Genomic DNA, 14,240 nt, shown 5'->3' with positions numbered 1-14,240 from the left:
CTTTCTCCAACACAGCAGGAGTGTGTTTGCTAGTGGGGATCCGGCAGAAAATGACAGTCATTACATACTCTACTGTAGTTACCAAGCCCCCTGCTGCACTACAGTGGAGTGTTTACACTGTGAGTAGGTGAGAGAGAGAGAGAGAGAGAGAGAGAGAGAGAGAGAGAGAGAGAGAGAGAGCTCAATACAGGAAGGCAGGGGTCAGACAAGAGAAACATATTTTTACATTTGTATCCACATTGAAGCAAATATACTTTATTTAGAGGAAAGTAGTGTAATTTTGAAGCAAATATATTTTATTTGGAGTGAAGTATCTTTGAGTTCATAGACCACAGAGGTTTTTTCAAGGTAAAAAAGGCCCAGTGCAATCAAAAACATGGTTACCTGTGTTATATATATATATTTCCACACTATGTGGTTGGAATAATACTGTGAAATTGTAAAAAATTATGATAATGCCCTTTTAGTGTAAGAGCTGTTTAAAAAGGCTGCCAGAAATTTCAGCCTGTTTTGGTGGGAGGGAGTTGTGGCCTGCCTGGTGACAACGCCAGTCGGTAAATTAGTTAACAGACCAATAAGAAATAGAGTTCCAAAGCTCTGCCAATAACAGCTACTTTTCAATTTTCCCCTCCCCACTCAGACCACTCCCAAACAGTCCTAGAAAAATTCTTCCTTGAGAAACTGCTCTTTGCTAAGAAGCTATTTTTGTTTATTTTTTACAATTTTAATTGAAAACAATCACAGTAAGGTACTTAATTGTTACCCAAAAGTTATTTGATATTGAGTTAAAAACGGCTGCATTGAACCTTTAAAGTCAAAAATATGAGGTGACACTACTTACTGGTGTTAGCCAGTACGTAGTTGTTGACTAACAACAAGATGGTGCTTAGGTATCAGTACGAACTGTAACAACATGAAGGTGCATGAATGACCGAGCGGTGTAGATCTCCAGCTACCCGAGTGGCACTGCGGTCTAAGGCACTGCATCTCAGTGCTAGAGTGGTCACTACAGACACCCTGGTTCAAATCCAGGCTGTATCACAACTGGCTGTGATTGGGAGTCCCAAACGGCGGTACACAATTGGCCCAGCGTTGTCCGGGTTTGGCCGGTGTCGGCCGTCATTGTAAATAAGAATTTGTTTTTAACTGACTTACCTAGTTAAATAAAGGTCAAATAAAAATAAAGGTTACACATTAGGAAGTCACACCACCAGAGTTATTCTATGTGCTCTGAGGGCCTTTACTGTAATGACTCCGGCCCCTGCTTTCTCTACAGGCTAGAAAAACACAAAGCACTACAGGCCTCCTCTGTTCTAGTCTACTTCATGACAGCAGCAGAACACTGCGAGTCTCTCCAGAACTGACTGTCTAGCTGTGGTGTGGAACAGGGAGAGATGAGGAGGCCGTTACGCAGGGAGACAGCTAACCGAGAAGTTCTTATCTCGTTACGCAAATCACTGGCATATCAGCATGGCAGTGCGTCTCTAATGGAACATGCGTGGCGTCAGCTCTTGGCACCGAGCCAACCCCTCGCTGCGTGGCTTAGTGGGTGGGGGGTATTATGTGTTCTGTCATTCGTGAAGAGGGAATGCACCGTTTGTCACGCCCTGACCGTAGAGAGCCTTTTTATGTCTCTATTTGGTTTGGTCAGGGTGTGATTTGGGTGGGCATTCTATGTTCTTTATTTCTATGATTTGTGTTTCTATGTTTTGGCCGGGTATGGTTCTCAATCAGGGACAGCAGTCTATTGTTGTCTCTGGGAATCATAATTAGGCAGCCCTTTTTCCCACCTGTGATTGTGGGTAGTTATCTTTGTTAGAGGCACTATAGCCCTGTAAGCTTCACGGTTGTTTTTTCGTTTCTTGTTTTGTTGGCGACATTTACTAAAATAAAAGAAAGTGTACGCTCACCACGCTGCACTTTGGTCCACTTCTTTCGACGGCCGTGACACCGTTACTGCGCACACACACACACACACACACAGAGAGAAGAGAGCAAGGCAGTTGTGCCAGTAAGTTTGAGGAGGGTTCTGATTTTACAAGGTTTAAATTGGGATTTCCCAATTTGACTTCCTCCTCCAAACAAAACATTTTGGGGGTTCTGTCTGAGGATAAACAGTAAATGTACTCTCTTCCATTTTCTTTCTTCTGATGCTCGCTCCCTCTCTATCTCTCTTTTGCTCTCTCTCTCTCTCTCTCTACCTCTCTCTCCTGTATCTCTCTCCGCTGTCCCTCTATGTCATAGACCCAATGTTTTTCTTAGTAAGTAGAACAAGAGATTCCTTGCTAGCAGGCAGCCTCGGGGCATGTGGTTATTATGATGACCGACATAAACAAACAGCTCTGTGAACCATCAAACAGAGCTTGCTACATTGTCAAAACAGAAATCGTTACATTTACTTTATTTTCCTCTAGCTATCTTAATTTATGCCATTTGCAAGAATAGTATTGTAATTATCATAACATCGTTATATATAATACAATGAAATACATTTATTGTTTAAAGTTTGTGGCATTATTTTTACAGTTATGAGCTAACGCAAGCTACTGCTGTTCTATGATATTATTTTCTAGCTTGGCTACTGTTATGTAAGTTAACATATTTATTTCTAAGTTGTTATGCTTATATGTCAGGTTTGCCATGTTATTATTTGGTGTTAAGGAATGTTTTATTTTCTTTATTTCAGTTAACAAATTGTCCATAAAGCCAAACAATATGGATTTATTGGGCTGCTGTTTGTGCTAGCTGCTACCAGAAAACAGTGAGGACAACCTACTCTATCTACAGTAACGTGTATTCTTGGATGCCAAGGTAAGCCAGGATTCCAGCAAAACTTGACCAAGAAAAGAGAGAAAATGTATCTTTCGTCTATCTGTTTCACAATTTCCCTTCAATTCGTAAGAGGCTGAAAGTATCTCACCATAAAAGGAAAAAGAGAGAGCGAAACAGCGCCCAGTGTAGAACGTTTCGTTAACATGAGAGGAGGATCGCATTTGCTTTCTCTACAAGTAGGGTGAGTCAACATGTTTTTTATACTTTCACGAATGCACACACACACACACACACACACACACACACACACACACACACACACACACACACACACACACACACACACACACACACACACACACACACACACACACACACACACACACACACACACACACACACACACACACCGAAATCAGAACCATGGACAGCCACATCATATTTAGCTGATTGCAATAAATCGTTTTTGGTATCTTTTAGTTGTCACTGTCTTAGACTAAACATAGGTGAGTTGATGATGTAGAAATGTTGAAGTTGAAATGGTGCTGGAATAGTGGAGGCAGCTCCTGTTTTCTTTGTGACTTGCGGGTAACTCTCTGTGGTTTTAAATCAATAGTTGTCTAGAAGTCTGAAAATGTTGGAAACATTAACTTGATTGACCTGCTGTAGGTCATGTAACTGTTTGTTCCATGAGCAAGGAATTTAACCCACCGTTCCCCAGGCGCCGAAGACGTGGATGTCGATTAAGACAGCCCCCACACCTCTCTGATTCAGAGGGGTTGGGTTAAATGCGGAAGACACATTTCAGTTGAATGTATTCAGTTGTACAACTGACTAGGTATCCCCCTTTACCAATATGCTTTGTGGACTTCATCGGACAGAGGTTGCTCTCCAGTTTTGTGATGAAACAAATGTGTGGTTTAATTTATTCTGCTTATTTATTCTAATTTATACCTTCTTATTGTCTCGGCCTTAGGCCTATATATATCACAGTCGCAAGGCATATGAACTAACAGGTTATAGAACGAACAACGCAATTATCACAACACATAGGTTGAAATATGGCTTTTTTTCTGGCTTGGCTTCTCCAGTGATTTTACAAAACGCACCGCTACTGCTCTCTCACCATCGCTCTCAGCCTGTGGGATGATGACACCAGCTGTAATCAGTGGGAGTTGAGCCCTTCACATGCAACCAAGGCATGTATCCTGTAATCTACAGGCATGCCATAAATTCACACATTGACACCACTCACAAGTGTGCCAGCTAATACAAAGCTTTCTCACAACATAAAGGAAGGGGACATTTCAATCTAGTTCCTGGTTTTGACTGTGAGAGAACATTGTAAGAGAATGTTCTCAGGATATTAATAGATTGTTTTGTAGGTCACATCAAGACAAAACGGATAGAGTGTGTGTGTGTGTGCGTGTGCGTGTGCGTGTGCGTGTGCGTGTGTGTGTGCGTGTGCGTGTGCGTGTGCGTGTGCGTGTGTGTGTTTGCCAGTCATAGAGCTGACAGAGAGCTGAAGAGATTTCTAGACACCTGTGGGGGTGAAACTCAGTTCACCACTCCCATCTTCCCCTCCCTCCCTCCCTCCTCCCTCCATCCATCCCTCTCTCCCTCTCCTGTTGGGAGTGTTGTTGTGTTGATGGGTAGCCTGGAGACAACATTCCAGCAGGCTCCACATAGCTGCCATTCCCCTGATTCTGAGTGAAGACACAACACACCGCCCATAGAGTGTGTGTGTGTGTGTGTGTGTGTGTGTGTGTGTGTATGTGTGTGTGTGTGTGTGTGTGTGTGTGTGTGTGTGTGTGTGTGTGTGTGTGTGTGTGTGTGTGTGTGTGTGTTTGTGCATATGTGTATGTGTGTGTGTTCTACTTCTACACATGTACATGTGTACATACTGCATCTCTAGGCTACCCTAACACATGGATGTCCCTTAAAGGCTTTTTCACCTTGAGAGAGAAAAGAGGGGAGAGAGAAGGGAGATAGAGAGATGGATGAAAGAAAGCAGAGTGGGAAGGGGGCAGAATGTAAAAGACAAATCGTTAGAGAGAGAGAAAGAGAGAGTCATCGAGAGAGAAATAATTAGAAAAGAACGGGAAGGCTAGCAGAGATCGGGAGGGGAGGCTAAGGAGGAGAGCAGGAGGGAGGGCGGACGGGAGGGTGAGACAGAGAGACTGACCAAGCAGGTTTTGTGATCAACGTTGACATTCCACCCATTCTCAGATGCGTTATTCAGAACACCTAAAATCCCCCCAAAGTCCCCACAAGAATAGTAAAACAAGGAAAATGTCCCACGTCCCCATGAGGACAAGGCTAATTTAAGTGTAGGGGTTAGAATTAATGTGAGAATTAGGGTAAGGGGTTGGTGGATAAGTTTAGGATTTGGGTTAGGCTTAAGGTTAGGGTTATGGTAAGGGTTAGGATTAGAACGTGTGTGTGTGTGTATACTCATATTTCTATTTGTACTTCTATTGCTATCTGGTCAAATCATTTCTACTGAATGTTCACTATCTGGAATGAGTCATTGTTTGGTGTGACTGCTTTGACCAACTTCTTCTTGATTGATTGATTTGTTTTATGAGTCTAAAGAGTGGGGTGCAGAATCGTGATAAATATAGCTACTCAATCAACAATATAAGAACACTCACCATGTAGACTTACAAAATGTCAAGGTTTACCATACATGGAATAGGCCTAATTAATCTATTTGGCTATGGTCACAATGATTCAGCATCCAGGTCGTAAGGAATAATAACTGTGTAGTGACTCAAAACATGTTGTTTGCTATTTCTGTCATGTTAACTCACAGTGTGAACTCGTCTCATGTGTTGATCGTCCCAGTGGTTTACCATAAGTGTTTGTCAGCTTTCAGACTGGCTGGGCTGGATCATTTTCGCCTGCTTGTTGTAGTGTTTTGTTTACCATGTCAGTGAGTCCTCTATACGCAGGGCAACCCTCATCAGCGTCTCTGGTGACTCCCCCTGTTGACGAGAAACTATAGGCCTACAGGGGGGTGTGGAAAGTTTCAGCTGTTCTCATCAGTCTTTCAGTGGTAAGGGCAAAAGGTTTATTGCAACAGTTTGGCTTTAGCTGTAATAACTTCCAGTAGGCCTAATCTGATCATGTCATGCAGAGCAGCTGATAGATATACCGTATTTAAGGGAAAATGCCATTAGATTGTTACCTTAGATTGTAAACTGTCATGGTCAAAACATACACACTACCAGACAGAAGTTTGGAGACACCTACTCATACAAGGGTTTTTATGAATTTTGACTATATTCTACATTGTAGAATAATAGTGAATAAATAAAAACTATGAAATAACACATGTAATAATTTAGTAACCAAAAAAGTGTTAAACAAATTAAAATAGATGTAATATTTGAGATTCTTCAAAGTAGCCATCCTATGCCTTGATGACAGCTTTGCACACTTTTGGCATTCTCTCAACCAGCTCCATGAGGTAGTCACCTAGAATGCATTTCAATTAACAGGTGTGCCTTGTTAAAAGTTCATTTGTGAAATGTCTTTCCTTCATAATGCATTTGAGCCAATCAGTTGCTTTGTGACAAGGTAGGGGTGCTAAACAGAAGATAGCCCTATTTGGTAAAAGACCAAGTCCATGTTATGGCAAGACCAGCTCAAATAAGAAAAGATTAACGACAGTCGATAATTACTTTAAGACATGAAGGTCAGTCAATCCGGAACATTTCAAGAACTTTGAAAGTTTCTTCAAGTCCAGTTGCAAAAACCATCAAGCGCTATGATGAAACTGGCTCTCATGAGGACCGCCACAGGAAAGGAACACTCAAGAGTTACCTCTGCTGCAGAGGATAAGTTCATGAGAGTTAACTGCACCTCAGTTTACAGCCCAAATAAATGTTCAAGTAACAGACACATCTCAACAACTGTTCACAGGAGACTGTGTGAATCAGGCCTTCATGGTCAAATTTCTGCTAAGAAACCATTACTAAAGGACATCAATAACAAGAAGAGACTTGCTTGGGCCAAGAAACACGAGCAATGGACATTAGACTGGTGGAAATCTGTCCTTTGGTCTCATGAGTCCAAATTGGAGATATTTTGTTGTTATTTGTTTTTCAACAGGACAATGACCCAAAACACACCTCGAGGCTGTGTAAGGGCTATTCGACCATGGAGGAGAGTGATGGAGTGCTGCATAAGATTACCTGGCCTCCCCAATCACCCGACCTCAACCCAATTAAGATGGTTTGGGATGAGTTGGACTGCAGAGTGAAGGAAAAGCAGCCAACAAGTGCTCAGCATATATGGGAACTCCTTCAAGACTGTTGGAAAAGCATTCCAGGTGAATTCTGGTTAAGAGAATGCCAAGTGTGTGCAAAGCTGACATCAAAGTAAAGGGTGGCTACTTTGAAGAATCTCAAATATACACTGCTCAAAAAAATAAAGGGAACACTTAAACAACACAATGTAACTCCAAGTCAATCACACTTCTGTGAAATCAAACTGTCCACTTAGGAAGCAACACTGATTGACAATAAATTTCACATGCTGTTGTGCAAATGGAATAGACAAAAGGTGGAAATTATAGGCAATTAGCAAGACACCCCCCAAAACAGGAGTGATTCTGCAGGTGGTGTTCACAGACCACTTCTCAGTTCCTATGCTTCCTGGCTGATGTTTTGGTCACTTTTGAATGCTGGCGGTGTTCTCACTCTAGTGGTAGCATGAGACGGAGTCTACAACCCACACAAGTGGCTCAGGTAGTGCAGTTCATCCAGGATGGCACATCAATGCGAACTGTGGCAAAAAGGTTTGCTGTGTCTGACAGCGTAGTGTCCAGAGCATGCAGGCGCTACCAGGAGACAGGCCAGTACATCAGGAGACGTGGAGGAGGCCGTAGGAGGGCAACAACCCAGCAGCAGGACCGCTACCTCCGCCTTTGTGCAAGGAGGTGCACTGCCAGCGCCCTGCAAAATGACCTCCAGCAGGCCACAAATGTGCATGTGTCTGCTCAAACGGTCAGAAACAGACTCCATGAGGGTGGTATGAGGGCCCGACGTCCACGGGTGGGGGTTGTGCTTACAGCCCAACACCGTGCAGGACGTTTGGCATTTGCCAGAGAACACCAAGATTGGCAAATTCGCCACTGGCGCCCTGTGCTCTTCACAGATGAAAGCAGGTTCACACTGAGCACATGAGCACATGTGACAGACATGACAGAGTCTGGAGACGCCGTGGAGAACGTTCTGCTGCCTGCAACATCCTCCAGCATGACCGGTTTGGAGATGGGTCAGTCATGGTGTGGGGTGGCATTTCTTTGTGGGGCCGCACAGCCCTCCATGTGCTCGCCAGAGGTAGCCTGACTGCCATTAGGTACCGAGATGAGATCCTCAGACCCCTTGTGAGACCATATGCTGACACATGCACATTTGTGGCCTGCTGGAGGTCATTTTTCAGGGCTCTGGCAGTGCACCTCCTTGCACTAAGGCGGAGGTGGCGGTCCTGCTGCTGGGTTGTTGCCCTCCTACGGCCTCCTCCACGTCTCCTGATGTTCTGGCCTGTCTCCTGGTAGCGCCTGCATGCTCTGGACACTACGCTGACAGACACAGCAAACCTTTTTGCCACAGTTCGCATTGATGTGCCATCCTGGATGAACTGCACTACCTGAGCCACTTGTGTGGGTTGTAGACTCCGTCTCATGCTACCACTAGAGTGAGAGCACCGCCAGCATTCAAAAGTGACCAAAACATCAGCCAGGAAGCATAGGAACTGAGAAGTGGTCTGTGGTCACCACCTGCAGAATCACTCCTGTTTTGGGGGGTGTCTTGCTAATGGCCTATAATTTCCACCTTTTGTCTATTCCATTTGCACAACAGCATGTGAAATTTATTGTCAATCAGTGTTGCTTCCTAAGTGGACAGTTTGATTTCACAGAAGTGTAATTGACTTGGAGTTACATTGTGTTGTTTAAGTGTTCCCTTTATTTTTTTGAGCAGTGTATTTTGATTTGTTTAACACTTTGTTGGTTACTACATGATTCCATATGTGTTTTTCATAGTTTTGATGTCTTCACCACTATTCTACAATGTAGAAAATAGTAAAAATAAAGAAAATCCCTTGAATGAGTAGGTGTGTCCAAACTTTTGACTGGTACGGTAGATTCAATGGTTGTAAAGATGGGGAGTGGTATGCCCGTATTAAAGCGATGCTCTGCTTTTTTGACACCACACTCCAAAAAGCAATTCCTGCAGGCTCTAGTTTTGTCTTATCTTGATTATTGTCCAGTCGTGTGGTCGAGTGCTGCAAGGAAAGCCCTAATTATGCTGCAGCCGGCACCGAACAGAGTGGCACGTCTTGCTCTTCAATGTAATCAGAGGGCTGATACAAATGCCAGTCTGCATGCCAGTCTCTCTTGGCTAAGAGTTGAGGAGAGACTGACTGCATCTTTTCTTCTTTTTATAAGAAACAATGTGTTGAAAATTCCAAATTGTTTGCATACACACAGCTCTGACGCACACACTTATCCCATCAGACATGCCACCAAGGGTCTTTTCACAGTCCCCAAGTCCAGGACAAATTCAAGAAAGCGTACAGTATTATATAGAGCCATTATTGCATGTAACTCCCTTCCATCTCATTTTGCGCAAATAATCAGCAAACCTGATATCAAAAAACAGATAAAGCAACACCTCAGGTCACAACGCCCCTCCTCTATTTGACCTACATAGTTTGTGTGTATGTATTGATATGTAGGCTACGTGTGCCTTTAAAAAAATGTATTATGTGGTTCTGTCCTTGAGCTGTTCTTGTCCATTAATGTTGTGTATTATGTCATCTTTCAAGTTTTGTGTGGACCCCAGGAAGAGTAGCTGCTGCTATCGCAACAGCTAATGGGGGATCTTAATAAAATACCAAATACAATTGAATAACTTTATTTTTAAACTTCAGTTGACTATAAAGCCTATGATTTGAGCGGAGTTTGGAAAATAACTCATCCAGGAGATGGATGAATAGATTTCAGATCTTTACTCTGTCCTATACCCCAACATTACAACCCATGGGGACTAGAAAGTCTCTCATAAAGGGTCAAGTGAAATATATTGGGTTAATTAATCATCTGGAATCCAGCATTTCGCCGAAGCCCCCCCCCCCCAAAAAAAAAACATATTACAACCAATCTGTTGTGTTAATTGTGTTGTTTAATCTACAACCTGTTTGTTCATATGCCTTGACACTGTGATATATAGGCATAAGGCCAATAAAATAAGAAGATACAATGGCAGAATAAATTCAACCACACATTTGTTTAATAAAAAAATAGAGAGCAACATTTGTCCGGTGAAATCCACAAAACATATTGCTTATAGCAAACAGTTACATGACCTACAGCAGTGGTTCTCAACCAGGGATACAAGAACACCTGGGAGTACTTGGCCTATCCACAGAGGGTACTTAAGAAGACTCATGAGACCATAAGCTTACTAGTAAAATGCACATTGAGGGGGTACTTCAGGGGTAATCCGGGCAAAGCAACATTCAGTTGCTGGTGAAGTTACCAAAAAAGGTTGGGAACCACTGACCTACAGCATGGTCAAGGAAGGTAATGTTTCTGACATTTTCTGAATACTAAACAACCATTGATTTAGAACCATGGAGAGTTACCACAAGTCGCAAAGAAAACAGGCGCTGCTCCCACTATTCCAGCACCATTTCAACTTCAACATTTCAACATCATCCAATCACATATGCTTAGTCTAATACAGTGACAACTAAAAGATACCAAAATGATATGTCTGTCCATGGTACTGATGTGTATGTGTGTGTGTGTGTAGAAAAACAAGTAGAAAAACATGTTGACTCACCTTATTTGTACAGAAACGCCAATGTCATCAATGATGTTTGGCTTCTGATGTGATTGGTCTGAAGCCGAATCTAAACTGACTTTCCGTTACACTTTTTTGGGGTGGGCCAGGACCATTCACAGTTGAGCTCACTCTGTTTAGCTCAATGCTGATTGTCTATTATTTAATACTTTTTTATCAAGGGAGGCCAAATGCTCGCTGGCTTCCCTTGAATTCAATGCTACTGACGGCAACAATGTCATACTCATTTTGACCAGACAGCATTCGATAGATAAGCTACACATACTGAGACAGAGGGGCGCTGTTTCCTTCACTTGGATGCTTTCTCTGGTGAGATACATTCAGCCTCGTGCGAATTGAATGAAATGTAAGAAGCACTGCGAGATTAAAGATAAATAATTCTATCTGTTTTTTACTACTTTTTTGGTCAATTGTTGGGGGAAGCTTGGCATCCCTTGGCATTTTCCAATTATTATTTTTTTTTTTACATATAATACGAATTGTAATTTGTAACATAGCATAAGAATTGAATGCTGGACATCCACAAATTAATACATACCACACAAAACGTAACATATACAAATGAAGTGTCTCGGGTTAATACAGATGAATACGAAATGTTCTGAGACCAGGTTGGAATGGAGTTCGCATTTGATTGCAAGGCAAACTATAATTAGTTTTTAGTGTGCTTGATGTGTGAATGTTTTCAGAGAATACATAGCCTGCCATTGTGATGCGTTTCAGAGGTTGATGGGCACACTGACAATTGCGCGCACATAGATATTGGATACATTTAACACATTTTACTGCAGGGCATTGAACGAATGAAACTAATATAATTTAGTCTGCAGAAGATGCATTTCTTTGCTATTGGGCACAGGCAGGGTCGGGGTTAACTACTATCTCTATTTGGAGGCCGCTCCCCTTCATGCAAACCATGCAAAACATGTGCTATTATAGGTCATTGGAGTCCGGTTACAACTGTAGATGAAGAACACTCCTTACAAACAGGTTCTGAGCTGCTGGGAACGCCCTTGGACACGAAACCACCTGCTTTATAAAGATCCGACCGAGGACCAGAGAGTCAGAACAAAAACGAAAAGGAACAGGCACAAGAACAAACAAGATAACTGCCGAACTCTCCCTCAGCTTGGAACACGGAAAGCTGCACTGACACGAAAACACATCAATCAAGGGGCCCCTTTCCAAAGCGATTAGAAAATAATTAGAGAAGGGTTGCACAAATAGATAAACAAACTATCCAGCTCCGATTGACAGTTACAGCTTTTATTTCAAAAATAAGTTTGAGAATCAACAACAGAGTAGAGAAAATGATGCAAATCTCAGAATCCCACCTGCAGAAGAACTCCCTGTTCAACTCCATGAACCGCTTCATTGGAGCCGTCAACAACATGGACCAGACGGTGATGGTGCCCAGCCTGCTGCGGGACGTCCCACTGGAAGAAGAGAGGGAGATGGCCGCTCTCAAAAGCTCGGGAAACAGCGACATCGAGGACGGCGACATGTACAGCTACTACCAGCTCCTGAAGTCCATCCGCTGCGACATCGAGTGGGGAGTGATGCGCGCCGAGGAAGCCGAGAAGCTCAAGGAGAGCCGGGGTCCCAGCTCTCGGATTGATTCCGAGGAAGAAGAATCGGAGGTGTCGTCCGAGGAAGACGAGGTTAACCTGCAAAAGCAGTTCCAGTTCCACATGACAGGGCTTCACGGGGTGCTGTCCAAGCTGACGCAACAGGCCAACACTCTCACCAACCGCTACAAGCAGGAGATCGGCGTTGGATGCTACTAAAGTGTAGCGTAATGACCCGAGCGATCCCGCATTCCCTGATGATCGATGTTGTATTATTTAGCGGAAAGGAGTTGAACTGAAATGAATAGTCTATCACTTATGAAATGCTTTTGAATAGATGGAGAGAGAAAGAAAAAAACAGATGTAATATTTAACCTTTGTTGATCCAAAGTAATGTTGTGGTTGAACTGCAATGTGGTACACCTGGGTTCCATTACCCCCTGTTTTGCACTCGGTTTTGCGCACAGTCTATGTTTTATGAGCCGTGTTCAACCGTGACCCATGCATTCAGCTCAAGTGGTATACATATAATACATATTTATACTTTTATTTAATATTGATGTATAACTTATTACCTCATACTGTATGTTTGAGAGCTGTATATTTCATGGTTGAAGAAGTGCATGACCGCAGACATTTGGCTACATTTTGAACATCCCATTAAGGGATAAATGCGCATAGGATTTAGCATGTCTAATGATGCCAATTTGTGAAATAGTCTGTACAGGCTTTGTACTTCTTCCTATTGTGTCTTTATTATGTGCTTAGCTAAATGGAGGAGGCTTGACAGATTCTTGCCTATGATCCCAATGCTACCCTATATGATCATTGAACTGGAATCAACAGATGGTTCTTCTGAAATAATGAAGGATTCCAAGAGATCATGTTATTATGGTGTTATTGCCATGGTAATTATGGAGAGGTGAAACTCTATAAGACCATTTATTTAATGTACTATTTTATGTTTTGTATTGAATATATTTGTATGGAGAAATAAACTTGTTTTTATAACTGAAAGTAATTTGTTATTTATGTTCTTTGCTTAGCAACACATCACCTAGAATGTCGTGAAACAGAACTATATTTCTAACAGCTACCATCCTCCAACTGACCCCAATACATTTCAACAGGTGTTTGATATGATATATCCCTAACGTTTCATCTGTTTGTATCATCCTCCAACTGACCCCAATACATTTCAACAAGTGTTTGATATGGTATATCCCTAACGTTTCATCTGTTTGTACCATCCTCCAACTGACCCCAATACATTTCAACAAGTGTTTGATATGGTATATCCCTAACGTTTCATCTGTTTGTACCATCCTCCAACTGACCCCAATACATTTCAACAGGTGTTTGATATGATATATCCCTAACGTTTCATCTGTTTGTATCATCCTCCAACTGACCCCAATACATTTCAACAAGTGTTTGATATGGTATATCCCTAACGTTTCATCTGTTTGTACCATCCTCCAACTGACCCCAATACATTTCAACAAGTGGTTGATATGGTATATCCCTAACGTTTCATCTGTTTGTACCATCCTCCAACTGACCCCAATACATTTCAACAAGTGGTTGATATGGTATATCCCTAACGTTTCATCTGTTTGTACCATCCTCCAACTGACCCCAATACATTTCAACAAGTGGTTGATATGGTATATCCCTAACGTTTCATCTGTTTGTACCATCCTCCAACTGACCCCAATACATTTCAACAAGTGGTTGATATGGTATATCCCTAACATTTCATCTGTTTGTCCAGGGATCAATCCATCTGGTACTCAATATGTACCCATTTATCTTCAAAACAAACTCTATTCACCCTATGTTCCAAGAGTGGTGCAGCGGTCTAAGGCACTGCATCTCAGTGCTAGAGGTGTCACTACAGACCCTGGTTCGATTCCAGGAAGTATCACAACCAGACGTGATTGGGAATCCCATTGGGCGGCGCACAATTGGCCCAGCGTCATCCGGGTTAGGGTTTGGCTGGGGTAGGCCGTCATTGGAAATA

At 42.5% G+C, this 14,240-nt stretch overlaps 1 protein-coding gene across 1 annotated transcript; it reads left to right on the top strand.

The window, feature by feature from the left end:
* The first annotated feature begins 11,137 nt into the window (after window positions 1-11,137).
* On the top strand, window positions 11,138-13,234 carry LOC129820770 (mid1-interacting protein 1-B-like). The gene has a single exon (XM_055877722.1). The coding sequence runs from the start codon at window positions 11,960-11,962 to the stop codon at window positions 12,434-12,436; it is 477 nt and encodes a 158-aa protein (XP_055733697.1). The 5' UTR covers window positions 11,138-11,959; the 3' UTR covers window positions 12,437-13,234.
* Window positions 13,235-14,240: the final 1,006 nt, after the last annotated feature.

This window comes from Salvelinus fontinalis, chromosome 23, assembly GCF_029448725.1.
Source record: "Salvelinus fontinalis isolate EN_2023a chromosome 23, ASM2944872v1, whole genome shotgun sequence".
Taxonomy (NCBI): Eukaryota; Metazoa; Chordata; class Actinopteri; order Salmoniformes; family Salmonidae; genus Salvelinus; species Salvelinus fontinalis.
Note: the sequence above shows the minus strand (reverse complement) of the source record. Positions and strands in the feature narration are given on the sequence as shown.